General features: G+C 36.9%; 17 protein-coding genes across 17 annotated transcripts; 13 read left to right on the plus strand and 4 right to left on the minus strand.

Moving 5' to 3' along the window:
- Nucleotides 1-277: 277 nt before the first annotated feature.
- C9374_002611 (uncharacterized protein) lies at nt 278-652 on the plus strand (the record flags this gene model as incomplete). Its single annotated transcript, XM_044692048.1, has 1 exon — nt 278-652. One exon carries the CDS (start codon nt 278-280, stop codon nt 650-652), a length of 375 nt encoding a protein of 124 aa, XP_044550157.1.
- Nucleotides 653-1,139: 487 nt separating this feature from the next.
- Nucleotides 1,140-1,597, plus strand: C9374_002612 (uncharacterized protein; the record flags this gene model as incomplete). The annotated part of the gene is made up of 3 exons (XM_044692049.1): nt 1,140-1,200; nt 1,257-1,325; nt 1,377-1,597. 3 exons carry the CDS (start codon nt 1,140-1,142, stop codon nt 1,595-1,597), a joined length of 351 nt encoding a protein of 116 aa, XP_044550158.1.
- A 192-nt stretch (nt 1,598-1,789) lies between these two features.
- On the plus strand, nt 1,790-3,178 carry C9374_002613 (uncharacterized protein; the record flags this gene model as incomplete). The annotated part of the gene is made up of 1 exon (XM_044692050.1): nt 1,790-3,178. One exon carries the CDS (start codon nt 1,790-1,792, stop codon nt 3,176-3,178), a length of 1,389 nt encoding a protein of 462 aa, XP_044550159.1.
- Nucleotides 3,179-3,350: 172 nt separating this feature from the next.
- C9374_002614 (uncharacterized protein) lies at nt 3,351-4,486 on the minus strand (the record flags this gene model as incomplete). Its single annotated transcript, XM_044692051.1, has 2 exons — nt 3,351-4,274; nt 4,457-4,486. 2 exons carry the CDS (start codon nt 4,484-4,486, stop codon nt 3,351-3,353), a joined length of 954 nt encoding a protein of 317 aa, XP_044550160.1.
- A 113-nt stretch (nt 4,487-4,599) lies between these two features.
- On the minus strand, nt 4,600-4,985 carry C9374_002615 (uncharacterized protein; the record flags this gene model as incomplete). Its single annotated transcript, XM_044692052.1, has 2 exons — nt 4,600-4,799; nt 4,940-4,985. The coding sequence occupies 2 exons, from the start codon at nt 4,983-4,985 to the stop codon at nt 4,600-4,602; spliced, it is 246 nt and encodes an 81-aa protein (XP_044550161.1).
- Nucleotides 4,986-5,426: 441 nt separating this feature from the next.
- On the plus strand, nt 5,427-7,288 carry C9374_002616 (uncharacterized protein; the record flags this gene model as incomplete). Its single annotated transcript, XM_044692053.1, has 3 exons — nt 5,427-5,580; nt 5,698-6,715; nt 6,757-7,288. The coding sequence occupies 3 exons, from the start codon at nt 5,427-5,429 to the stop codon at nt 7,286-7,288; spliced, it is 1,704 nt and encodes a 567-aa protein (XP_044550162.1).
- Nucleotides 7,289-7,430: 142 nt separating this feature from the next.
- On the plus strand, nt 7,431-9,445 carry C9374_002617 (uncharacterized protein; the record flags this gene model as incomplete). Its single annotated transcript, XM_044692054.1, has 3 exons — nt 7,431-7,578; nt 7,672-8,651; nt 8,693-9,445. 3 exons carry the CDS (start codon nt 7,431-7,433, stop codon nt 9,443-9,445), a joined length of 1,881 nt encoding a protein of 626 aa, XP_044550163.1.
- A 907-nt stretch (nt 9,446-10,352) lies between these two features.
- Nucleotides 10,353-11,273, plus strand: C9374_002618 (uncharacterized protein; the record flags this gene model as incomplete). The annotated part of the gene is made up of 1 exon (XM_044692055.1): nt 10,353-11,273. The coding sequence occupies one exon, from the start codon at nt 10,353-10,355 to the stop codon at nt 11,271-11,273; it is 921 nt and encodes a 306-aa protein (XP_044550164.1).
- Nucleotides 11,274-11,825: 552 nt separating this feature from the next.
- Nucleotides 11,826-12,902, plus strand: C9374_002619 (uncharacterized protein; the record flags this gene model as incomplete). The annotated part of the gene is made up of 1 exon (XM_044692056.1): nt 11,826-12,902. The coding sequence occupies one exon, from the start codon at nt 11,826-11,828 to the stop codon at nt 12,900-12,902; it is 1,077 nt and encodes a 358-aa protein (XP_044550165.1).
- Nucleotides 12,903-13,159: 257 nt separating this feature from the next.
- On the plus strand, nt 13,160-14,125 carry C9374_002620 (uncharacterized protein; the record flags this gene model as incomplete). Its single annotated transcript, XM_044692058.1, has 1 exon — nt 13,160-14,125. The coding sequence occupies one exon, from the start codon at nt 13,160-13,162 to the stop codon at nt 14,123-14,125; it is 966 nt and encodes a 321-aa protein (XP_044550166.1).
- Nucleotides 14,126-14,431: 306 nt separating this feature from the next.
- Nucleotides 14,432-15,292, minus strand: C9374_002621 (uncharacterized protein; the record flags this gene model as incomplete). Its single annotated transcript, XM_044692059.1, has 1 exon — nt 14,432-15,292. One exon carries the CDS (start codon nt 15,290-15,292, stop codon nt 14,432-14,434), a length of 861 nt encoding a protein of 286 aa, XP_044550167.1.
- Nucleotides 15,293-17,531: 2,239 nt separating this feature from the next.
- On the minus strand, nt 17,532-18,058 carry C9374_002622 (uncharacterized protein; the record flags this gene model as incomplete). Its single annotated transcript, XM_044692060.1, has 2 exons — nt 17,532-17,730; nt 17,871-18,058. 2 exons carry the CDS (start codon nt 18,056-18,058, stop codon nt 17,532-17,534), a joined length of 387 nt encoding a protein of 128 aa, XP_044550168.1.
- A 962-nt stretch (nt 18,059-19,020) lies between these two features.
- Nucleotides 19,021-19,978, plus strand: C9374_002623 (uncharacterized protein; the record flags this gene model as incomplete). Its single annotated transcript, XM_044692061.1, has 2 exons — nt 19,021-19,091; nt 19,186-19,978. The coding sequence occupies 2 exons, from the start codon at nt 19,021-19,023 to the stop codon at nt 19,976-19,978; spliced, it is 864 nt and encodes a 287-aa protein (XP_044550169.1).
- A 246-nt stretch (nt 19,979-20,224) lies between these two features.
- C9374_002624 (uncharacterized protein) lies at nt 20,225-20,874 on the plus strand (the record flags this gene model as incomplete). The annotated part of the gene is made up of 3 exons (XM_044692062.1): nt 20,225-20,265; nt 20,338-20,470; nt 20,554-20,874. The coding sequence occupies 3 exons, from the start codon at nt 20,225-20,227 to the stop codon at nt 20,872-20,874; spliced, it is 495 nt and encodes a 164-aa protein (XP_044550170.1).
- A 737-nt stretch (nt 20,875-21,611) lies between these two features.
- Nucleotides 21,612-22,409, plus strand: C9374_002625 (uncharacterized protein; the record flags this gene model as incomplete). The annotated part of the gene is made up of 1 exon (XM_044692063.1): nt 21,612-22,409. One exon carries the CDS (start codon nt 21,612-21,614, stop codon nt 22,407-22,409), a length of 798 nt encoding a protein of 265 aa, XP_044550171.1.
- Nucleotides 22,410-23,001: 592 nt separating this feature from the next.
- C9374_002626 (uncharacterized protein) lies at nt 23,002-23,550 on the plus strand (the record flags this gene model as incomplete). Its single annotated transcript, XM_044692064.1, has 1 exon — nt 23,002-23,550. One exon carries the CDS (start codon nt 23,002-23,004, stop codon nt 23,548-23,550), a length of 549 nt encoding a protein of 182 aa, XP_044550172.1.
- Nucleotides 23,551-23,595: 45 nt separating this feature from the next.
- On the plus strand, nt 23,596-23,862 carry C9374_002627 (uncharacterized protein; the record flags this gene model as incomplete). The annotated part of the gene is made up of 1 exon (XM_044692065.1): nt 23,596-23,862. One exon carries the CDS (start codon nt 23,596-23,598, stop codon nt 23,860-23,862), a length of 267 nt encoding a protein of 88 aa, XP_044550173.1.
- Between the last annotated feature and the right edge of the window lie 1,841 nt (nt 23,863-25,703).

Consider the following 25,703-nt stretch of genomic DNA (forward strand, 5'->3'; position numbering starts at 1 on the left):
ATGATGATCCAGTAAATATTTCGGTTGGCATATAGGAGGAACCACTAGAATGATTTTTTTTGAATTTTTTGTTTTTCAACGAAATTTCTAAAAAGGAATTCAGCTTATGGCGTCCATAAAAGGCGAAATTAGTGGCGGTGGATAATAATGAGAGACAAAAAGAACGACCCTCCATTTTGTAAGTGACATGCAACTGTAAAATGTGATTTGCAATAAAATTATTCAAATCTTTATTGGACGATTTTCACAAACTTCATTTTCATTCACAAAAAACAAAATGCAAGCAAACTCTCCTCAATTATTATTTTCTGTCAAAATTGTGGCACCTCTTTCTACTGCGAAATGTTCTTCAGTTTGTAAAACACTCGATGCGAATGATCCATTTCATTGCGTTAATATGAATGGAATCGATTCAGAAACTTATTCCGATTTAATTCTGTTATTGGATGAACAATTTAAATTTGAAAACAAACATCATGAAGATGCAAAACAACATTTAGATACGTTTTTGAAAGAAGTGACTCATTCTTCAATGAACAAGCTCATCATTGTAGTTTCAGAAATGATACATTTTGGATTTTCATTGCCTGTGCTCATGCTGATTTCGTTACAAATGAAAACAATCATGAAAAGCATGTTCAAGTTCACATAGCTATGATGAAAATAATCAATTACAGAATCCATGGATTCCTGTTGGATTTTTAAACCTTGTCTTGCTTCCAAAATTAAATTCCAAAATTGGTTATACCTATGTCGACGAATTATTTGTAAGAACGAAATTTAGAAGAATGGGAGTGGCATCTTTATTATTGAATAAGGCGAAAGAATGGACTCAGAATTTGAAATTGGCAGGTGTTCGATTATTGGTTCGTTCAGAAAATGATTCGGCTCAGAAACTCTACGAACGAAATGGTTTTGTGTTGAGTGAGACATTATTTGGTCAATACAGTTCCAACACAACGATGGAGTAGCTTACAATTTCACGTGTTCCGTTGCTATTCTATGAATAGGACACATCGAAGATGATCAGTGGATTTTTCACGTTTCCTATTTTTGTATCGTGAAATATTTACACACAATAAAAATCCAAGTTTTCATGTGAATTCTGAAGAAGACAATATTCAAAAAAACCAACACAAATGAGGTCATTGGTATTTGTTGATGTCGTGCCTTTGATATGGGACGGTTTATATCCAAGAGGTAAGCGACCATTCATAATTTCTATGACTCTTCAAACAAACATTTCTGGCCGGCAGACCAAACGGAACCAGACATAGAATATCGTAAAGAACGATTTGTCATGTGGTCCGCTTGGTTCATTAAAGGTAAATTGTGCATAAGATTGAAATTTCTCATAATAACGTATGATATCACAGACGGAGTCGAGTATTATTTCGAATTCGTTTGGTTATTATCCTTGATCAAAAGTATGCCAATGTTTAAAAAACCTTTTGAGGCATTCTTGAATGGAACCGATCCTTATTCGCTTGGATATACCATTGAACGAATACGAACAAGAAACTCTAAAAAGAAGCCAATGGCTTCTAAATACCCAAAACGAAACTGTGAACATCCAGGTCGAAGGTGGAAGCGATAATCCTCAGCAAAGGTGTTCTTGAGTGACATATACCCAAGAACCAGTTAGAGTGTATCAGACCATAATGATGGATGTGTCACAAATATCTGCCTTATGCTTAATTTCCATAAACTGAGCAAGAGTCAACTTTTGCAGCGAAAGAAAAAGCGCCAAATTTTAGCGCCCAAAGTACAATTTTGTTCAAACAAAAAAATGTCTCGATCCTATACAGTCTATAGCCTCAGTGAGGATGAATATGAAGAAAATGAAGAATTGGAAACCAAGGATGAAAACTCCTTCCTCATGAATGATGAGGGGTATGAATATTCAGTGGAAAGCGGAGAAACTGAAGATGATGAAGAAGGGACCTATGAAGATGAAGAGGAATACGATACTACTTCAGCTAAAACGGAACCTCTACCCATTGAGACTCCAGCGAAGGAGAACTTTGAAGGTTCTAGTACTCAGCACATCAAGATGACTCGTGGAGATTTGATTGCTCAGCTTGAAAGACTCGGGTACACGAATGTTCCTGAAGACGTAGTGCAAGATTTCATCGCCGAATTGAAAAATCAAAACATTGAGGTTCTTCATGAAGAAAACAACACCTCCCGAACTAATTCTTCTTCAATATTTTCTCGCGACGATGAAGACCAGGTTAATGTCGAAGACCAAGAGTATCATGACGACGAGGAGTATGAGGAGGGCAACCATGACGAGGAAGAGGAGGAAAGCTTGCAAGAGGAGCAAGATGAAGACGCCTTCATTCCAGTTTTTAACCCACCTGTTTTGAACGATCATGTTATTTCTGAAACGCCTTCCAAAAAACAGCCCTATCAGAAATATGAATCTCCTCAACTTCACAGTCCAAGCTCAAAAACACATAACAACTCCAAAATGCAAACCGATTCACCAGCCAGAAACGTATCCATGCAACGGGATAGTCCAAGTGTAACAGAAGACGAAGGTTATGATACCACTACGTACTACAACAATCACTACTCATCACTCAAAGACTTTCAAAAAATCAAATCTCAACACCGAGATGCTAGGAATTTGGTTACTCCAAAAATTGAGACTGTTAAATCTCCAATACGGCAAAGTCAACATGTGGATGATTATCACAGTCCTCCCAGCAGAATTTCTAGAGAAAATGATTCACCATCCTCAAAAATCAAATTCAAGCCATTGGAATCGGCAAACTACACTCCTCCCAGTCTTCCAATGAGTCGACCAAAAACAGCCCCTCCTGTAAAAACACCACCAACAGAACCTCAATTAAGAACTCCCACTAAGGATACATCAAAATCATCTCCAAACGGTAATCGGTCGAGCATGGTACGATCATCTGTAACGTCCGTTTCAACGTCTCAATCAATTTCTAGACCCCTTCCATTCAAAACCAATGTTAAGAAGCCAGTCTCCTACCGAAAGAAGGTGAACGATCCAGTATCGAGATGGAGAGAATTAAATTCGGTATGGAAGAATGACACCTTCCTTAAAAATCAGCAAAATCAACAAAAGAATCATAGATGGCGTGTCAGACAAGAAATGCTCGAAATTCAAGGTGATAAGTACTTGAATCCCAAGGAATGCCGATAAATAAATGTATATGTGATAACATGGTGTTTCTTTTTGCAGTGTTGGAATTGAAAATAGTTCAATATAATTAACGTACATTTAAATAGTATGGAAATTGTCATTGAGGTGACCAGTATTAGCTCAGGTTGAGAAACATCTGCTCGTGAATTCGTCACACATTCAAATAATTCATTTATAACACATTCGAGGATGGATCATAGACACCTCCTGTTCCTCCTTCACTTGTTGTAGATATTTTGAGATACTTTTCAAAGTGTTTCTTTGCTACTCTGATATTCATATGAACAGCTTCGCTTTGAATGGAAGTATCACTTAAAATCACCATGATATAGGTGTTTGGTGTAAATCCTTCAATGTAGGCAGAGAATTGAGAATTCTTCACTTCCATGCTTTGGAATTGAGATTGTGCTTTGGAGCAACTCAATTTGAATTGCTTAATAATGTTAGAAATTTTTTCAAAACGGTGTACATCTGGATGCTCATTGCTCGTGCTATGTGAAATGACAAGGAATGTTGCTCTTTCAAACAAAACTACTTCATCAGCTCCACAAATCTTGGTAAAGTTATCTAAATTAGCCTCAATGCTCTGAATGTTTGGAATTAAACTATAGACAATTGTACTCCATGCCTTGTAGAGCGTCTCATCCCAAATTGAAGTACGGAAACATGTGATCTTCATTGGAGCAGATAGCTGTTTCAATTCTTGCTCCTTTTTACGGAAAATTTTGTCACGTTGCTCCTCAGGAACCAGATCCATTTTGTGAATTAGACAAAATATTTTAGCGTTCTTGGAATTTTGCATGATGGCTTCCAAACAGTCATGATAGTATGCCAAGTCTTTTGTCAATTCCTTACTCTCAATGTCAAAAACATAAATTAATACTTCCACATGACGGAAAATGTGATCTCTTTGTGATTCTAAATAAGTTTCCATGAATGCCTCTTGTCCTCCACAATCCCACAAATTCAATACGAGATTTCCAAGAAATTTTACGTGACTGTGTTCCACGTCTATGGTAGCTCCAAGACGCATCGTATCACGAGCAATATAATTAGCAAAGATGATTGAACGCATGGAGGTTTTACCACTTCCACTCTGTATCATGAATCGTGTTCCGGTATCACCAATTATAACAACAATATTTCGGTTCGGGAGAATGGCAAGAATAATAATTTTTACAACCATCGGTTTGGAAATTTCAAATTACGTTTATCACGTAGATTGAAAGTGATGAAAGAAATATTTGGAGTTGGTGAGAAGATCAACCAAGAACCTACCTTTCCCATCAACAACACTTTCTTCTTCATTTTTTTAATTGTGGTTTTTTGAATTTGATTTTAATAATTATGGAATTAGTATTAGAATTATCAATAACAATATATTAATTCAGCCTAATCTACAAAGAACAATGTATTAATTTTTAATTATTGAGCGGTACTACAAATTCGGTTGGATGGAGAGGAGTGGTGTGAGCCCAATCGGATTCATTCGGCAACAACCCCATGAAGTATAACTTGACCATCGACATTCCAAGAGCAACACATTGAAGAAGAATGTAAACAACTTTGGGAAGGAATGTGCTGATTTTACCACCATCTTCTGAATCAAATGTTTGGAAGGCTATGATGATTGTCAACATTTCGAATTTGTTCAACAAAAAATTCATATTCCAATAATAATTATCACATGATCGAATATTTCAATAATACGAATAATATATTGTCCACCAATCTTTTCAAATTACAACAATTTTCACATACCTTGCCCAACACTCAAAATAGCTTTCACTGGATTGATGATGGCCATTACTGTAAATATTATTGGAAAAATATTAATTTGATTTCCGATCATCCACAATAGAAAAGCGTTCATAAATAAATTACGGAATGGACTTGTAGCAAATTCCCAACATTTCTTTTGTTTAAGATCGAGTTGTTGTTGTTTCTTTTCCGACAGAGCAGAAGATGATGTGCCCGTTGTGGATGTAGAAGAGGAAGTGATAGCTTCAGCTCCACTCACGTAGTTGAATGGCTTTTGAGCATCGGAAGCAGGTGATGGCAACAAGGTGATTTTCCAGTCTTTTTTGCTTGTTTGTTTGCTTGCATTTTTTTGAACGACCCTTCCCCGTCCGTAACTTGTTGGTACACTCAAAGTTGTTATAATGACACCTGTCGATAAAGCAAAGGATCAATGTTCTTTGAAACATCTGCATTATCATCGAAAGGAGGGTGCAATCAAAAAGAAAAAATGACGCAAGTGTTCAACAAGGTCATCATGAAACAACAACAGATGACCAACTTCGGAAACAATGAACGACTGAAAAGGCTCTTGATGTGTGTTGGATATAGCGGAAATGGAGTGAGTGGATCTCAATTTCAAAGAAATGTTTCAGTGGAGAAGAGTATGTAATTTGGAAAATACGAGCCAATGATGATGATGAATAATGACTCTGTTGGAATTGAATAATAATAATTGCTATCGTCCATCACTAATTATTTATACACTGGAAAATTTACAGCTATTGAAGGAAAATTGCTTAAACACATGCATCAAGTCGGAATGTTAGGTGTCAAACAGCTTACTAGACAACAAGAAAATGATTATGGAAAAAAACAAGAATTTTACACAAAGCTCCATACTAACATGGATTGGAACGCATCGAGTAGAACCGATAAAGGAGTGCATGCCGTTGCAAATTTCTTTTCTTGCAACATTCCACCTACTGCCCCAAATATAAAAGCAAAACTTTCTGAATGGAGGAGCGAGCTCAATAATTCATTTGCATCGGATGATATTCTACAAGTATTTCACATGGATGTTTTAGAGGACAACGAAGAATTTAATTGTAGACAATTTGGAATGTGGAGAACATACGAATACTTTATTCCTCAATTTTGTCTAAAGGCCATGTATGAAGTTTGTCGAAGCATTCCAAATACAAATCAATCAAATTCACAAAAGAAGGGTCGAGCACAGTTACCTGAAATTAACTTGGAACAGATTTGCACAAGATTCAATAGTGTTTTTTCAAAAATGGAAGGATTCAGAAATTTTCAAAATTTCACAAGCGCATCGTCTGCGCAGTCCAATCATTCAAACAAAGTGGAAGATGAAGAAGACCAAGACGATGAATTATTTCAAGATTTAACACTTTCCGACTCTGTTGGAAGACAGTTTTACAGAACAGTTTTGCAATGTCAAGCTAAATCTCATACTCTTCCAATACCACATTTCAAGCTGTACTCGTCTTCAACCACACCTCTATCTACAGCTGAGACGCTACGAGGAATTTCTATTAAGGTCACAGCTAGCGGATTCTTATACCACCAAATTCGAAAAATGATTGGTCTTGCAATTTCACACTGGCTCTATCCGAAAGAAATTGACGAAGAGTTTATTGACATTTCACTATTTTCACAAGAAAGAATGTTCATCCCAACAGCACCAGGAGATTCACTCATTTTAGTCCACACGGCATTGAAAGATCCTTCTCTGGAGAAATTTGTGTACAACAATTCAGGGAATATGCGCCCAGAGTATATGGACGTTTGTGCTAACAAGGAATGGAAACTTTCAGAACACACTCGCTTTATCCTCAAATCATGCTAGAAACTTCGGCTTCATTCAAACATGTTCAGAATTATTTATCAACGAGATCTAATAGTGGCGATAAAAAACAAGACGAGAAAAAACCAGTTCAGAGATCGTCATGGATTCAACTAGCTCACGAGCTTAAATTTTACCTTAACGATTTGGTCAACCAAAAAGAAAATGTTAAAAAGAGAGCAAAAAAACAAATTGAAGCACAACGAAAGAGAGAAGAATGGAAGAAGAGGGACGAGCAGGAGCAACGAGCTGCTAAAATTTCCTCCATTTCAGAAAAAGCAAAACAAGGTCTTGAGCATGACGTGGATTTTTTACCGATTGGCTACCGATTACATTTCTATGTGAAATTCAAATGCTTGCCTAATGAAGAACGAACAATCTCTGCCCTGAACACCTTACAAGAAATGATTCGACTTGGCACCATTCCGCCCAAAGAAAATAATTTCGAAATACTTGACCAAATAGTTTTGAGCAAGTTCAAGCATTCTTTTCCTGCACTCTAGAGGGATTGACCTTCAAATATTCAATTCTCAAATTGATGACAGAAAACCCTTTTCAATTCACAAAAAGAAATCATCAATTTTTATTTTTAAAAAACTAAAAAATAGAACAAATTCGACTTACACATCTTTGAGACCAAACATCATGTTTCCAATCATTAAATCATATTCCGATGTGAAAGATTGCATCGTTGGAAGGAAAGAGTTCGTCACACAAATTGACGAAGGCTTTCGATTTATTAAATATAAGAGCGTAGTTGAAAATACCTTTTCCGATCTTACCGACATGAATAGTACGTGAACAACTATGTGTTGAAATGATGAATTTCTCAATTACATGTTTTTAATATTCCATGGTGATCATCACATGATTCGACCTAATTTAGATTTGAGTGACAAGGAACGAACCATGCATCTCCTTCGCCGTGAATGTAGAGGAATTGTTTTTGATGCAGAAAACGACAAGCTTGTCTGTCGAAAATTTCACAAATTCTTTAATATTAATGAAAAACCAGAAAGTCATGTAGATCGAATTAATTGGAGGAGACCTTTTGTTGTGATTGAGAAAATGGACGGTTCTCTCGTGGCTCCAATTTTCACTAAAAAGAAAGCCAAAGATGTCTCTGATATTGCATTCACTACCATGCTTGGATTAACAGCAATGGCTAAGAATCAAGTTCAAGGATACATTGATAAGAATTTACAACACAAAGGATTGAGAAAACCATTTTTAGAATTTTGCAAACATTGTCTTGACAATGGCATGTCATGCCTTTTCGAATACACAAGTCCTCAAAACATCATTGTGATCAAATACTTGGAAGAAAAATTAACATTGCTTGCTATTCGACACAACGAAACCGGTCAATATCTTTCCTATTCTAAAATGAAAGAACTTTTACGAAAACATCCTGACTGGGAAAAGGCTGTGAATTTAGTGAGCTTGTGGAAAGATTTCCCACAAGGTACAGACGAACCTCACAAATTACTATCGGAAATTTATGAACAAAAAGGAGTCGAAGGATATGTCATTCGATTTGAAGATGGAGATTTTTACAAGGTGAAAACAAAATATTACATGTGTTTTCATGGAATTTCAGGAGGAGGAGGAAGTGAATCCAGTGCTCCAAGTAGTGGCAGTGGTGCTATGTCTGCATTCTCTGCTGAAAAAATTAGAGAACGACATCTTATTAAGGCGATTATGAATGATGTGATTGATGATGTTATTAGTGGAGTATATTGGACTGCTGAAATGAGACAATCAGTTTCAAAATTTCGAATTGAAATTGCGGCAAGAATATTGGACAAGTTTGAAGGAGAAGTTTGGCCTATACTTTTGAAAGCAATTCAATTGTCACAAAAAGGAGTAAGCAATACTTCATTGGCTACTCGTGTTCTCGTGGAAAGTTAGCCAATACTCCAACTGGAGATTTTGTGAAAGATATGCTTTCCAAGTTGTCATCCACCTCGACTGCTGCTTCGTCAGCAACGAAATCAAGTGACCAGCAGGAAAGTGACGAGGAGAATGACAATTTTTCTCACAATCCCAACCGAGGTAATTTTTGGAGTGTTCTGCAAGAGGAAGAAGTTGAGGATGCTGAACAAGATGCCATTCATGATCCTGTGAGTGATGCAGAAGATGAGGATGAAGAAAAGAGAGAACAAATGTTATTGCCATCACAGTCATTAAGCCAGCCACTACCAGTCCAAACTTTCAACAATGTTTCACAAACATTAAGTAAGGAATCTTCATCAGAAGAGCATGTCTCGCAATCAGCTGCTACCTCATCTTCGACGAGTCAACCATTATTTGACACAAGCAACATGAAATTTGCACCAATTCATCCTGGTAGCTCATCAGATCTCTCAGCAGAACAACAATTAGAAAATCAAAAACAAGTTGCCTTTGAGTGCTTCAAAATATTCTTGCAAAATAAGACATTCCAAGTGAATGATCCAAGTGCATTCGAAAGCAAAAAAGTGAAAAACTATGCATGGCTTGGAGCTGATTTGAGTGTCATGGGACAATACTCATTCGATGGTAAATCAGGATGTCTTGTGAAAAACTCTACCAGAAAAGTACTCTCCAAAAAGGATGATTCTGATGACTATGACTTTAGTAAGCCTTCCAAGAAGGGATCCAAGAAAAAGAAGAAATAAATTGTATAATAATTCATGAATTCTCATGGCCACTTGATTCGTGAGATAATAATATTATTAATTGCTCCGCAAAATGTAGCAGCAAAGAATCTTTCGACAACCTTTACGCTGCAAAGTATTTACATTACCCAATGAATGCAAATACTTTTCAATTTAAAGGTCGGCAAAAAGCAAATACTCGAGTAATGATGATACTAAATAAAATTATCAAAAAGGAGCATACAAGCTTGTTGTGGAGTTGAAGGAACAATTGTACTTTCTCTCAGTGAGAAGATTAGCGTGTACATTCTTCATTCTCACCCAATTGGTCAGAAAGAACCCAATAACAAGTATTAGGCTTGGCAAAAAACACAATTTTCATCATATGAAAGTACAATTTCCCACCATTCAATCCAACTTCCTACGTAGGTGTGCAAATTATCATACACATCATTCCTTTCCGACAATTCTATTCAATATCATCCCGAAACCAACGAAATCAAACGCTTGTTCATGCTCCCATTTTTTATAATATTCTAAACAATGATTCTCCTTGGTTAGCAAGGATTCAACCTGACCCAGATTCACAGACAATCAAATTCAGATTCACAGAAAGTCAATCATTCATTTGAACCTCACCATTCTCACTTCACTGCACGAATGATTCAAATTTGTAGCGTCAACGGTTGTTTGAATGAATCATCACACAGTTAAAAAAATTCAGAAAAAGCCTCGTTTCGGGGATTCTCTCTCCTTCATCCAATAAAATCATCATTTGCCAGTAATCATCATCCCATCAACGTAATATTACATCTATAAGGATTTTTATTGAAACGGGATTGATTTATATTGTAATTTGAAATTATTGTTGCTTTTTCAAATTGTAGAATAGACCATCATCATCAACAACAATTCAAAATATAAAGGAATGGTTTGCCAGAGAAGCAACGGAGTGAGTCCAAAACTGGTCTCTCAAATTGAAACCAAGGTGGAGCAATTACGAGACATTTACAAGAATCAACAGTTCAAAACGGTCATCATGTCTAATTACACGCACACCATCTTTTATCACGATCCCAAAATTCTACTTTCCAACAATCAAACCACTTCATCACCTTCCAACACCTCTTCCAACAATCCAAATACCACCCCGATCAACAATACGCCAACACAACCTATTACAATTGTCAATAATCAATATTCAGCATCAAATGGTTCTGGATCACCACCTCCCATCATCTCTCCAACTAAAAAACCACAACATGGTACAAATCCAAGCATGGTTGCATACTCACCAAAAGACACCATGTCTGCAACAAATTTGACATCACAAATTGGAATCTCTGCCTCTCATCTTACCACCTCTACAAGCCAGTCATCACATTCACCAACCACGGAAGGACCCCCTAATATGGGTATTGGTTTTGTTGTCGGGTCCGTCGAAGACCTAGCACAGAGGCTGAGACAATATTTAGAAAGCGTTGAAAATTTTGTAAAACTCTTCTCAGAAGATGAGACTCAACAATTCATTAATCAAGGAATTTATCACATACGTGGATGTAGTGGTATTTTACCTGGAGGAAGTAATAACATCAGTGGAATTAGCAGCAATGGTGGAGCATTGACGCCAACAAACATTTCAAATTGTTCACTTGGATCTCCCACACTTATTTGCAGCATTTTTGTAAAGACAGACATAACATGTGCCATTTTCACAGATGTATATGAGCAAGATGCTATTGGAATTACAGAAGATATGGACAATGAAATCTTAGAAATTGTGGACCAATTACAATTACTACTCAAGAGTACAATAGAGAAAGAAAAAACGGTAACCAAGAAAAAGTAGAGAAAAACTTGTCTTGAAGGCAATACACCTTTCACTGCCTTCACGATGGAGTTTTGTATCGTCATTTTTGAAATTATTAATAATCTCAACTTTAAGCAATGACTCATTTGCAGATGTGAATTGAACACTGAGCTAATTTGAAATGATTGCTAGGTCACCAAAATTGCTGTATTTTTCGAATCTCTTTGTCTACGATGAGCAAATTATTCTTGCAACAAAGACAAGCATCATTGATGAGATTGTTAGAAATTAATAAAACACATGGAGGAATTGGGGCACAACACTTGAATTTTACACCAACAATTTGTTGGTGAAGAGACGGCTGTCAACTGTCAGTTCCAAACAAAAAAAATACAAGTTGTTTGTGTGGTACTTGTGTTTTCTATTGGCCATCAACAACAACAGTCGTCTTGATCAACATCAAAACCACAGAAACACAACAACAACAGCCACCCTCTAACCAAGCCACCAGTCACCTTTTGACAAATCATTACAAATCTTTAAACTTTGATCCGATTCACTTGTTCTCTGAAACCAACAGCACACATCATCATGGAAGAAAACAACAATTCCTTCATGAAAACCTCCTCAACCATTCACGATGAAACTAAAAAACGTTGGTACGACTACATTCACTCCAATCACATTTGTTCCTGTATCTTCCTTCTCTTTTCTTTGGTGAGTATTGTCTTCATCATTGCCTTTTTGGTGCCCATGTGGCAATTTGCTCCCATCTCCACCGAGTGTACCTTGTTGGCCAAATACATGAATGCTTCCTTCATTGGTTCCGATGAGAAGGCCACTTTCCGTAAATTTCGTACAGAATTTACAGTGAGTTACAGTGCCAGTACTGGAGGTAGCTCGAACGGGAATCAACAAATTGTCTCGACTCTGTACGGACCATCTGCTGAGTCATGGTGGAATACGAGAGAGGCTGGTTATGTCCTTTCATCGGCCATACGGAATGAGTTTTATCATTCGTATCGAGTGGGTCAGAAATTTGAATGTTTTTATTCTGGATCGGATGTGAATGCTGTGGTGTTGGAATATGATCCGAGATTGAATGGATTGATTGCCATTCCAGTGATGTTGATCGTGTTGAGTTTGTGGATTTGCATTCATCCCGAGATTGAAAAGTATATTCGTTCCAAATATCAACAACGAGAGTCTTTGAAACAATATATGGAATTATCTCAGATGGAAGAGACTTATGGCAAGGAAATGGCTGAAAAAGTCGCTACTGATCTCTTCTTTGATGATACTGTTGGTGCCTATCGAAGAATTGGCACTGGAGAAATTGTGCAGCCAGCAGCCGAAACTGATCATCTCGATGGTGACGATGAATATGAATTAATTGAGGAAGAAATTGAAGTGATTGGTAAATTCTTTGGTCAAAACATTGAGGAGCAAGGAAGATTTATCACAAAGAGTGAATATATGGAACGAGAAGCAGAGCAGAATGAAGAGAAGAATATTAAGATTGTCTCTAGCTCGAGTGTGGAGGAAGAGACGAAACAAGAGGATTCAAACGGAGCTTCTCAAGAGGTTACTGCCACACCTAAACCACCTCAACATACCTTGCTTGTGTTGGATTCAGACTCTGAGGATGATGACGATTATGATGAATAGAATTCTGAACTTTTCAATATTGATACCATTTCATCAACCAATTAAAAAACATGAATTTTATTATTAATAGAAGGAGGAAGTTCACACTGTCCATAAGGATCTCAATCAAAATGAAACCATCAAAACAGTGACGAAAGGTTGTAATCAAAATTATATTTAAATGATTAATTTTGAATATTAATATTCACTGCACAACCTGTTAAACGTCCAACAATTTGACAACTGTCCATGCGAAATAAAACAAAAAAATCAACAACATGCCTGAGCAACACACAACATCGCCTTCCTCCACTTACACCTTTCTCAAAGATTTCACACTCGGTGGAGCTTCTGGTGCAGTAGCTAAAACCATAACAGCTCCCATCGAACGTGTCAGAATTGTGTTACAAACATCAAGAGCCAATCCAGAGATCATCAGAGGTGAAATTCCTCCCTTCAAAGGTATTATGGATTGCTTTGTTCGATTGGCACGTGAACAAGGTATCAAATCTTACTGGAATGGAAATTTCACCAATGTCATTCGGTATTATCCAACACAAGCAATTGCTTTGCCAATGAAAGATGTTTTTAAAAAACTCTTTCCAAAGTACGATCCAAAGACAGAGTTTGGAAAATTCTTCCTTGTTCAAATGGTGTCTGGTTCTTTGTCTGGCTTGGTTACAGTAAGTCTTGTCTATCCACTCGACTATGCCAGAACTCGATTGACAGCTGACATTGGCAAAGTCAAAACATTCAATGGCTTGACCGATTGCTTGGTAAAAACTGCCAAAGGCCCCAATGGCTTCCTTGGCCTCTATCCAGGTTTTACTCTCTCCATGCTTACATCCATCTCTTTTGTACCTTTTAGATTTCTCTATTTTGGATTTTATGACACACTTAGAGAATTCAATCCATATCACAACGACTCGGGAACGAAAGGATTTTTAAGTAGATTTGTCATTGCTCAAACCACCTCCATTGCTTCAAGTTACATTTCCTATCCATTGGACACGGTTGTAAAACGTCTTCAAATGCAAGGTGAAAAACCTCGCGAACAATGGGTTTATAAGGGAACTTTGGATTGTTTCAAGAAAATTCTGAGACAAGAAGGTTGGCGTTCATTCTTTGATGGAGCTGGTGCATTAGTTTTACGTTCGGTTGGATCTGCATTGGTGTTGGTTTTGTATGATCAGTTACAGGATTATTATAAGAAGGGTGAGAAGGAAGAGACAGGAAATGAGTAAGGGATGTGTTTGAATCTCTTGAAAAGAATCATTTTCTATGGTGTATTATAAAATCAACAAGAAAAAAATGTTTACATAAAGGCAAACATTAAGAGTTCAAACTTTAGGACAGTAGAGGAATAAACATGAGGTATACTATCCAAAGAAGATATGAATTAAATGTCATATTAGACCAATGGAACACCTTGTAAAATGAACTGACTCACTGAGTCATTCGAGTCATTCGAAGCGGAATGACAAGTGAATTTTCGAATACCACCCTTCTTTACTTGTACACTCCTTATATCGACATGAGGTTTGGAAAAGCTATATAAATGGCCTTAATGAAGGTTGACAATGGCAAACCTGATTCAATGACAACTGATACCTGGTAACGGAAGAGATGTGAGAAAGTGGCTTGCGAATGGCTTGATTCAATGTATCTTGTTGACATTTGCATAGACTTAAATATTGGACTTTGACGGGAATGGACTGAACAGAATAAAATTGGTGAAGCTTAATATCAAGTATTTCAGGAAGTCCAGGAATCCCTTTTAGCTTGATCAAAGTTTGTGCTTCGTTTTTAAAGGTGTGCATTGTTTCTTCACATGGTGCAAACAGTTTTAGAGCAATAGACTTCTTGTTCATAGCATACACATACGAAGAAGCCCCTTTACCACGTGTTAACTCGAAATTGTGCTCAATTGCAGGAGATATTGTTAATTCTTCGTTACAGTTATATTTCAGCATGTTAAATAAATACTTCCACCCTTCATAAGTAGTATCTTCACCAAACAAATCAAACTCTTTGGTGATTTCACAATAGATGGTTTTAAGATTGGGTGCTCTTTTTGCTCTCATAAAAATGATTTTATGAAAGTTGGAAAGGCAGCCCACAACCTCAATTTTGGACGTGTGATTCTGGAGAGTTTTCATAAGATATGCGACAAGCTGTCCTTTTTGTTCATCTCTTCCAAGCCTGTTGAACGGGTTCTTGAATTCCATATAACCGGAAGCAAGAAACGATAGTCCCTCATAGCTAGCAACGCCAGAGTAGTGTGTTTTGGCGATTGCAATTGGCTTTGGGATGAGAGTGAGATCAGGAGAAAGTCCCTGCACAACAGAAACGTATCTAGTATCCAAATAAGTTACATGATATGCATCTTTGTGTTTCTTCAACTCCCTCATAAAACAGTCTTGAACATCCGCCTCAGTACTGATATGAAATTCTGAAAGTCTATGGTAAGGAATGTCATTTTCAGTTAGTAGCCAAGAAGGAACTTCTAAATGATCGTTGATCACATTTTCCTTTACCTTATTTTGAAAGTACTGGGAAAAGAAAACAGAATCGTTTGAACCGCTGCTACTGGGAGGGCCCTTTCAAACCTGCAGCCGCAGCAAACAGCCATTCAGCCAAGATAGTCCTCGCTGCCGAAATTATTTTCAGATGCAATCAACAGAATCCTTTGGCATCCGGTTGAAACAGGATTTTTGCGGCTGAGATAGGATTTGTGATCAGTTTATTTTGTTTTCATCTAATTGGAGAACATAATCACCAATGCTTAAATATTCGGAATTGAGAGTCTAATTTGCTTCTGGTTTTTCAATTTGTTCTTGAGAAGTCAGTTGAGAATAGAGTTGCCATGAGAGGGAGTTTGATTGTTTTGAGATAGTGTTAGGTTTTCTCTTATCGAACCTTCTATATCTCGAAACATCACAAGAAGTTTTGTGACTAAATGTTACTTGACGTATCAATTTTTGTTTGTGAAAGGTAATTCCTCCAATGGTGATATGTGTATTGGATTGTTTGTTTTTGAAATTTTGCAGCATGTTGTGTGGTTGATGTGTTCTGTCTTTGAGGAAGATGCGAGTGATTCCACAAAGCTCTTTTGTTATGAACATTTGTTTGACATCATCTTCAGTCATAATCTTGTTTTTACGTGAAATCTTTGGTTTGGATTATCATTTTCGGGTTGCATTCGGAAAGAAATCACTGCTTCACATGAAGTGCAAATGACATGATCTCTTTATCATCAAATAAATTTAGAACAACAATGCTTCTGATAGCATTTTGTTCAAAAATACGAATTACTGAATTGATGTCTGATGGTGTGAATTTCATATCGGTAAGATAGTCATAGAGAAGATGAAGATCAGAATTCGTTTCGTGGATGTACGTTGATGTGGTTGTCTAGCTCCACATTTGAATTCATTTCGTTCAAGGATAACATGCCAAAGCTTGTTCGGAATTGTTGTTGTTGCTGTTATTGTTTTGCATTTTTATTGTTAAAAATTTTATTCGTTTTAAAGCCAAAAACAACCGCCAAAATCCATAAACATCCGGATTCTGGAGGATTCTGGATTTCCACAAAGTTTGGGAAGTCAGCAGGAGCTGGCAGCCGTCCTTTTCGGCTGTTTGCTGCGGCTGCAGGTTTGAAAGGGCCCTCGCTACTGGTTGGAGTTTGACCGTATTTCAGTTCAAGCTCTTTCATTTTTATTCGTTCTTTACAATCTTTTCCATTGCTATTCTTTCTTTGCTTTTAATTTCTAATTCAATCTCTAATTTTATAAGAGCAAATTCCCATTGAGGAATGGACGTTCCTGTTGGGTGCGATGAGGCACTTGAGCCCGATTCAATGCTGTTCATGATGAGTTAAGGAATTTTTTTAATACTTATTGGAATGTTTACAAAGCGGGATCTGGTTGTGGGTCGAACTGTCTTCACACACTTTATAAACGTGGTGGATATAAATTTGTAATCTGATTTTCGAGCAGAAAGGAATCATCGTTGCTTGAATTGTTACAAATATTTACACATCACCTCAAGAACAAAACGAATGGCTTTCATATTGAACTGGACAAGAAATCTTAATGACAAATTCCTTACATGGACTGTATAGCCTTAGAAATAACAATTCAGACTATTTGAAAAAAGTACTTGCCGAAGAGTACAGTATTGATTTTTTGTATTATGATTCGTCTCATAAATATGAGTCAAAGACATATTGACCATCATCAGTCATCAATAATGTCCATATCCATTCTCGTTATAAAGTTATTCCCCAACATTATTATCAGTTTCCAACACATGATCTTCCATACTGTCACCATCGAAAAGTTCAACAATTTCTTTAGAATGCCATTCGTTAGGTCTTAACACCTGTGAAGAAAGTCCAATATGTCTATTACGGTATTTTCCATTTGTTTCACACAATTCGCCAACTCTTTAAGTCTTTCAAATATATAATCTGAATTGGGGTTGTTTCTATTTAAAGAAACATTCATAAGTTCATGAATAATACATCTGGCTTTGACAAACGCTTCATAGTCTTGAGGAAGAATATAATGAAAAAAGATATTAAATTGTCGCTGTCTCAAATCAATGATGGCTTTGAGAAATATTTTCATTCCGTCAAATTTGGAAATCTTATTTTCTTACTTGGACCATATCACTGCTAATTGTTGTTATTTTGGAAGCATTAATATTCTTGAAAGTGCACAATTGGATATCATTTCTCGTTTCAAAAACCTTAATTAAGGCCATTTGCACATATTCAAGTAATCCCCTCCTGCATGTGCAAATGGCCTTAATTAAGGTTGACAATCCCACAAACAATGTCTGAACTCTGGTATGCCAATATATGGAATGATGCCCGAAATTATAATTAAACCATGTAAAGGGAACCGCGTTACTCACTCTTATTAAGGAATAGTATAAAAAAAGGGTGATGGAAAGTATTGTCAAGAGTCCTCGTCATACCAGTACCTTCCATCCTTCTTCTTCAAATATGATCCTCTCTCAACAACACCAATCACTACTGGATTCGTGTCGAACAGAAGCAGATACTCCTTATTATGAGAAAGATGCTGCTTCATCTCCTGGTTCTCTGTTGGAAGAAATTCCTTAATCAAGCCAAGTCCAGTACGACATCGATCCATACCTTTCATAATCATTTCACAATCGACAAGATCACAATTGACTACTCAAAAAAGGCCGATGGATTGCAGTTTCTATGTGTTCCTGATCATGTCAAGTCGTTGTAATGATGTTACAATTGTTCCTTTTTCCGTACATACATTAACTTAATTAGACCTTATTTACAAATTAGAGTTCTTCAATTCTTCCTTCACTCGTGCCAATAATTTACCCAATAAATTCAAGCCTCTCCAATTGTTTGGATGAGTTTCGATGGCATCCTCTTCTTACCCCAAATACAATCACGCGGATAAGCTTCAGCCAATGTTTTGTCTCCTGTCTCAAATAGTGCTTTTTTTAAATGTTCATTCTGAGTCAATTTCGCCATCAAATGTTTATACACCAATTATTCCTCACGATGTAGTCTCAAATTTTGATGACCTTCACAAGTTTTTTGCAGTTGACGGACTTGATGTCTCTAAAATTTGGGAAGCAATTTCATGGTCGTTAAACAACATGGCCTTTTCATACATCATTCCATTGTTTTGAAACTTTCATACAAATTTGAATGATAAACATTGAATCAAGGAATTGAAGAATTTCAAAAATAATATCATCAATGAATGGGCCATTTCGGTTGAACTTGTCGGAGAGAAATCATCTTTTTCAGCACTATAATTGATCGTTATTGATGAATTTTTTGCTTCAACAACATTAGTTTTAACAGATGGTGAGAGTTTTCTCTTTTTAGAGGAACAAGTATTTATCATTGGTGCGAGGAACTGATGAATCATCATACAAATTTTTTAAAGCTCGTTTTTTGTAATTTTTCACAGTGTCGTTATTGATTGGATGATTTTCATTGAAATTTCGAATTAAAGGATTCTCAAACACTTTGAATCAAAAAATAGCATTTTGACTGAATGTTCATGAGGCAGATAGTTCCAATTCAATAAAAACAAATTTTCTTCAAAAACCAAAGTCTTCATTCAAAAACAAAATGGCTCAACAACAATCACCAAAACAACAACTGAACTCGACCTCTGTTTACACCTTCCTAATCTTTGGGAGGTGTTTCAGGAGCTGTTGCAAAAACTGTGACAGCGCCCATTGAACGTGTCAAAATTATTTTGCAAACTTCGAAAACTGATCCTCGTATTTTAAGAGGTGAAATTCCACCTTATAAGGGAATTATAGATTGTTTCATTCGTGTCTCACGTGAAGAAGGTATTCTCTCGTTCTGGAATGGTAACTTTACCAATGTAATTCGTTATTTTCCAACTCAAGCATTCAATTTTGCATTCAAAGATTCCATCAAACAACTCTTCCCCAAGTTCAATCCCAAAGAAGAGTTTGGTAAATATTTCCTCGTTCAAATGGCTTCGGGAGCTATGGCTGGAGCAGGTTCCTTATGTATTGTCTATCCTCTCGATTACGCCAGAACTCGTTTGGCAGCTGACACTGGCAAGGTCAAAACTTTCAATGGTTTGACCGATTGTCTCGTAAAAACAGCGAAAGGACCTTCAGGATTTTTAGGTCTCTATCGTGGATTTGGAGTCTCTCTCGCTGGTATCATTCCTTACCGTGGTGTGTATTTTGGCTTGTATGACTCCTTCCGAGAAATGAATCCCTATAAGAATGATTATGGAATGAAAGGTGTCGTTTCGAAATTCATGGTTGCCCAAGCGACTGCACTCGCTGCTGGATATGCTTCTTATCCATTCGATACTGTTCGAAGAAGACTTCAAATGCAAGCAGAGAAGCCACGTGATCAATGGTTGTATGAAGGAACGACGGATTGTTTCAAGAAAATTGCAAGACAAGAAGGGTTCCATGCATTCTTTGATGGAGCAGCAGCCAATGCTTTCAGAACTATTGGATCTGCCTTGGTATTGGTCATGTATGATCAAATGCAGGGATTTTTTGGTGTGAATCTTGGAAGTTCCGGAAGTGAATAATGGCACTCTCAGATAAGTCATCATTTGAACTTCAAGAGTGTCTTACCATGAAGATGGCACTCGTTGGTAATAACATGGATGAAGAGAATGGGAATTTGAAAATTCTGTTCATCAAAGGTTAAATTATAACAATTTTGTAAAGAAGTAAGAGAAAATAAATTGATCGTAAGGTTGAATTTAACCATTGTAATACAAGCTCAAACAGCCTCGCAGCCTTAAAGTCCTCATTTACCGCCGACGGAAAAAATGTCTTTGAGTACCCAAAGTGGTCCGTTCAGAGAAGAAAGGTAAGGGATCTCCTTGAACTCCAACGAATATTTAACCATGTACTTTTGAACAACTGCTTCACCTTTGAATAGTCCTCCTCAAAATAACAACTACCCTGCATCAGACGGGGAACCTTGTAGGTCGATTACTGATAATTTGAGTAACTCTAACGACCATGATAGCCTGTTAATGGTTGATCGCGGAAGAAAGATACCATTATGTGAGGTATTTAATGATGAAAACGTAAAGAAGCGTAAATTGATTTGCGTGTACTCAGATGAATTAAATGATTATTTTGAAACTATCAGGTCGCTCAGAAATTCGCAACAGTGGCAAAAGATTTCCATAATGCTTTTGAAACCAGAAAATTCGCTCCTTCAAGATTGACAGAATTTCCTCTATCGAATACTGCACGCGTTTTGGAAAGACTAGACAATTTGTTGCAACAAGGAAGAGAGCAAAGCAAAGAAATATCTTCTATCAACGACAGACTTGATATGAAGGAAAAAGAAATCTCGTCTCTCAAAGAAGAAGTCATCTCTCCAAGAAGAAGTCTCAACTCTCATAGAAGAAAATTCAGCTCTCAAGGAAGAAGTCTCAACTCTAACCGAAAGAGTAGACAAATTTGAATAAAACGTATGAACGAATAGATCCATTCAAAAGAAAAATCACCAATTCAAAAGGCGATTGTTCACCTTGTTTTAAAACATTTTTGAAAAGTTTATTGAGCATTGTTTTATATAAACAATATTTATTAATTATGTAATCCCGTGTAGTCCAATGGTTAGGATACCTGGCTTTCACCCAGGAGGTCCGGGTTCGATTCCCGGCATGGGAGCTGCTTTTTGCAGTACACCTCTTTTTATTTCGGAAGGCAACGGAAAATGTTTCAGTTCCTTTCAAAAAAAGGATGGAAACACTCCCAGTTGTTCTTACTCTCGACGATCTGGTGGACCCATTCCACAATTGTCTCTCAAAAGAGGCTCTCTTTGTTGACAACATTTGGTTTTTGAAATTAATCCAGAAACAAAGGCAACAAAGTAAACTCGTCGTTTCGTTTGTCAATTCAAAGTTTAACGTGCTTGAAGAATTTCGGATCGATCCCAGGTACGCTCAGACACGAGACCTGCTTACACAACACTCCTGGATCCTTGATCCCAGAGATAGATTCTTTCTTTTGCGTGCCCTCTCCGTTAATCCTTTCATTCTAAACTTACTGAGTGATGATCTCAAAAACGATCGTGAAATTGTTCGAACTTCTGTTCAACATTTCATATACACGTTTAAAGATGCTTCTATTCGGTTACGCAAGGATCGAACCTTTGTGAAGGAACTTTTAAAACATCACTGGAAAATATACATCTATATGGATTCATCCTTAAAGTCAGATCGGGAACTCATTATGGAAGCCATTCGTCAAAGCGGAAAAGCTTTTCTATTCACTCCAACTTATATTCAATCCCAAGATAAGGAAATTGCAGCCATGGCACTCATTCAAAGTCCTTCACTTGGAATATCTTGTCATCCATTGCTGTACGACTGTGACTACATTTCACAACTAGTTCGTCGAGATGGAAGAATTTTACAATCACTTCCATTGATCTTGAAACAAAATCCTGAAATTGTTAAATTGGCCATCGAATCCAATGGAATGAATGTGAAACATGCTTCTTTAGAAATGCTCATGCAAAACCTTGAACTCATTGAATTGGCTGTAAGCAAGAATGGTCTCGCTTTGCAACATGTCACCCAACATCCAACCTTCATGCAATATTTGAAATCTCACAAGATATCAAATCAGAAACAAACAACATCCTATTTAGAGGTCATTATCGAAAAGGCATTAGAACAAAATCCAATGGCTCTCCAATATTGTCCCGATTCGTATAGATCGAACCGAGATGTTGTTTTGAATTTACTTTCTCGAAATGGAATGGTGTTGGAATTTGTCAGCTCTGAATTGCAACATGATTTGGAGGTTGTGAATACTGCTCTTCGACAAAATGCAAATTCTTTACAATTCGTTCCTTATGAAATCATTTGCAAGAATGAGAGAAGTGTTCTGAGTGCTATTATGCAACAAAACAATATTCAAGCATTGAAATATTATCCCAAAGAACGACTTTGGAGCATGTACGAGAAAATATTAAACGAAACATCATGAAGAACCATTCAATATTGAAAGTAATTGTTGTTTTCACACCCGTGATCTAGTTTGTATTGTATGAATCCTAACTATTGTAATGTTTCTAAATTGTAAACAACAAATAGAGTTTGGAATTAATTAAAGGAACCCTAATGGAAAACTAATGGGTTTGTAACTCGCCATCCATCCATCTTTTGAAAAGGATTTGTGTTTGAGGGTTTTTCTGCATATTTTATCGTCTGACTTTATTGTTAAATCTGTTCATACATGTTCCATGGCTGATTTCGAAAATGGAAACCATTGAGGCCAAATTGCAACCCTTGGTTGACAAACAGAAATTTTAGAGATTGATTCACAAGGAACGGCCTTCCAAGATCAAAAAAAAACAATCATTTCACAGGGCGTTCATTCTTTTCAACCATGACCGAATTACAGAGTTCAAATGCATTTGTGATGAGTTGTCTTCTTGCTGTGATTTTGTATTGGCTTGAAACAGTCTCACACATTCAGGCGTTACAACTATTCTCGGACGGTGTTTCAAAATTTCACATCCAACATTCCAGAACAAGGAAATATATATGGCCTCTATTCGGCTCCCAACACCCAAGTCATGCAGCTCTATCTTTTCAATCCAGTGAATGCATTTCCTTTACCTGTTGGTCCTCCTTTTTCTCAAGATCTTCAATTAGAAACTGGTTATCAAGTAGCAGATATCGATCCGAGAAATCAGTTGTTTTATATAGTGGCTCTTCGAAATGATTCCAAAGTTTTGAAAGAAGAATTACTTGGTTTGAGTTTGACGAATGGTCAAATTGTGAAAAGATCCATTCTTCATACCATATTCGGAAGAACTCAATACTTGAATGTGAATCCTTTGAATGGAGATGTGTTTGTCATTTGCAATTTGACTCCAAATATTCATTTGTTTTCGTTGTTGAAAATTTCTTTTAAGGGAGATCAATCCAATATCACAATCCTTAATCATGGATTTAGTGGAATTGGCTCTAACAATGGATTATCTGCGTTCGATTTCAAAAACAATGTACTCGTAATTTCTATTTCACTTAATCCAGAAGAGCACCCTTCTCTTGTTGCACTGGATGTAACCACAGGCCAGATATTGAAAACAGATCCAAACAAAGGTTTAATGAGCACTTAGACATTTGACGCAAGCACTGGATTCATACTTGGCATTGGTTTCGATATGGAAAGAAATCAAAGAACCATAGTGTATTTGGAGAGTAGAACTTTGCAAGTACGAAAAACAGTGTATATTGCGAAACTAAGTACTCCTGTATTGTTCTTTGGAGGTTTCTTGGATACAGTAAGATGTGTCATGTATTGTTTCATGTCCAAGCTCAATAGTTTGGAAGTGGATTTGGTAACCATTGATGTTGATACAGGAAAGGTCATTGAGGCATCTCCAGTGTTAATTCTTCCTCAAAACTTACTTGTTTATAATAATCAATAAAACGATGAGTTTGTAAAGGAACAAGTAGTGAATCAAAAGCCATTCAAAATCAATATAGATAAAAACAATGAATTGAGAGATATGGATGACTACGGCCATATCACGATGAATGCACCTCATCCCGTCCGATTTGAGAAGTTAAGCATCGTCGGGCTGCATCAGTACTGAGGTTGGAGACAACTTGGGAACCTGCAGTGCTGTAGCCTTTTTACCCTGAAAGTCAAGCTCCGCCAAAGAATTCAAAGCAAACACGATAGTTTAAATTCTCTTGATTTTATGGACGGGATGCCTGTCAGGAATATGACGACTCTCCCGCTACAACCTTTGGTTGTATGAACAGTGAGGTACAAGAAATCAGGACGATTCTTGAAGTTCTGGTTGGATTTTCAAAATACGAGATTTGACAGTTTGTTTTATGGTTTCTCAAGAGCTTGTTTTGCATCCCAATGTTTTGTGGTTTATGAATATTTGTCAGATGTGACAAGAATTGGTTTTTGATACCGTAGCACACATACACACAAAACATCAACAAATAGCGATTACAACGAAGTATGGGGGTATGACGAAAGACTATTCTAACGAAGGAAAATATTTAATCATGTTTACAGAGGAATCTATTTGAAACTGCAACTACTCATTGAATCTGAATTCAACAATGCATCTAATCCTGCAATTGTAGATCATGTCAACCAAACCTGTAGCCGGTCAAGTTTTCAACTGGTTTGTCAGGTCAAAATTTAAGGTCGTGAATCAGGGCTTCCGATGATCTCTTCTAAACACTACATTACGGTACAGATGGCTTTATTGTTATTGTGATCATCAAACCAAAGAGGAGGAAAGAATTTGGGCTTGATGATTTCTAAGGCGAAAACATTAAGGCTCTCGATGATGTAACATAATCGTATCTCGTCATCCACAACCAATACATTGCCACAGCAAAAGAAGTTTGAAATTTATATCAATATGTGAATAAATATGTTGTGGCTATTGAAAATACTATTAATATGATGACCCTTGTTAGAGTTGTCAAAATTGCATCAAACAAGACCCAGTCGTTGCTTGTATGAGGGCCTAGACAAATCCGCAGCCAGAGCCCACGCATTCTCAGCTGAAGCTTCAATTCAATGTTGAACAGTAAAAGAATTGAATTGAAGCACTTGTTCTGATCTTCATGCAATGATCGAAACACACTCTTGAGAAATCTCTTCACTTTTTGTCGTTTTTTGATACTCTTCGAATATTTCCATATCTTATCCAATTCAATCTCAACACTACAACTTACCAGGGTCGCTTAGGCCAGCTCGTGGCAAAGAAAATGATGCTGTGTTTTACAACAAATTTAACCTCGCCGCAATATTTTTTTCGCTCTCCCGCAGTGGTTTTTGATTGGCTGGAGAGCGTAGCCATCATTTTCTTTGGCGTAAGTTGTTGTGAGAACTACAAACTCACACAAAATTCCATCTTTAGATTTCGACTATTTTCAATAACATTCGAACAGAGCATGCATCCATTCGACTCTCTTTTAAAACGAGCCATTTGGAGCATTGGGATCATTGGGATAACGAAATCTTCTTCCTCCAAAAGTCTCTGAAAACCTTCCAAGAAGATTTCCTTCCTTTTTCGAAACCATCCATTGATCTTTCTAAGCGTATCTTTCAAATTGTCCATGTGTTGCTTCCTTAAAAAGACTCATCATTGAAATCGTTGATACGCATACTACACATGACGCTCAAATTAATTTTACACTTTTTAGAGTATGAATCATGAATAAGGAATTGTTCCGTGGGATTCATTGTTGAGGGAAAATGGGGTGCCGAATGTTGTTGCATGTTGCAAATTTT

This window comes from Naegleria lovaniensis (genome assembly GCF_003324165.1).
Source record: "Naegleria lovaniensis strain ATCC 30569 chromosome Unknown tig016, whole genome shotgun sequence".
In the NCBI taxonomy this organism is placed as follows: Eukaryota; Heterolobosea; class Eutetramitea; order Acrasida; family Naegleriidae; genus Naegleria; species Naegleria lovaniensis.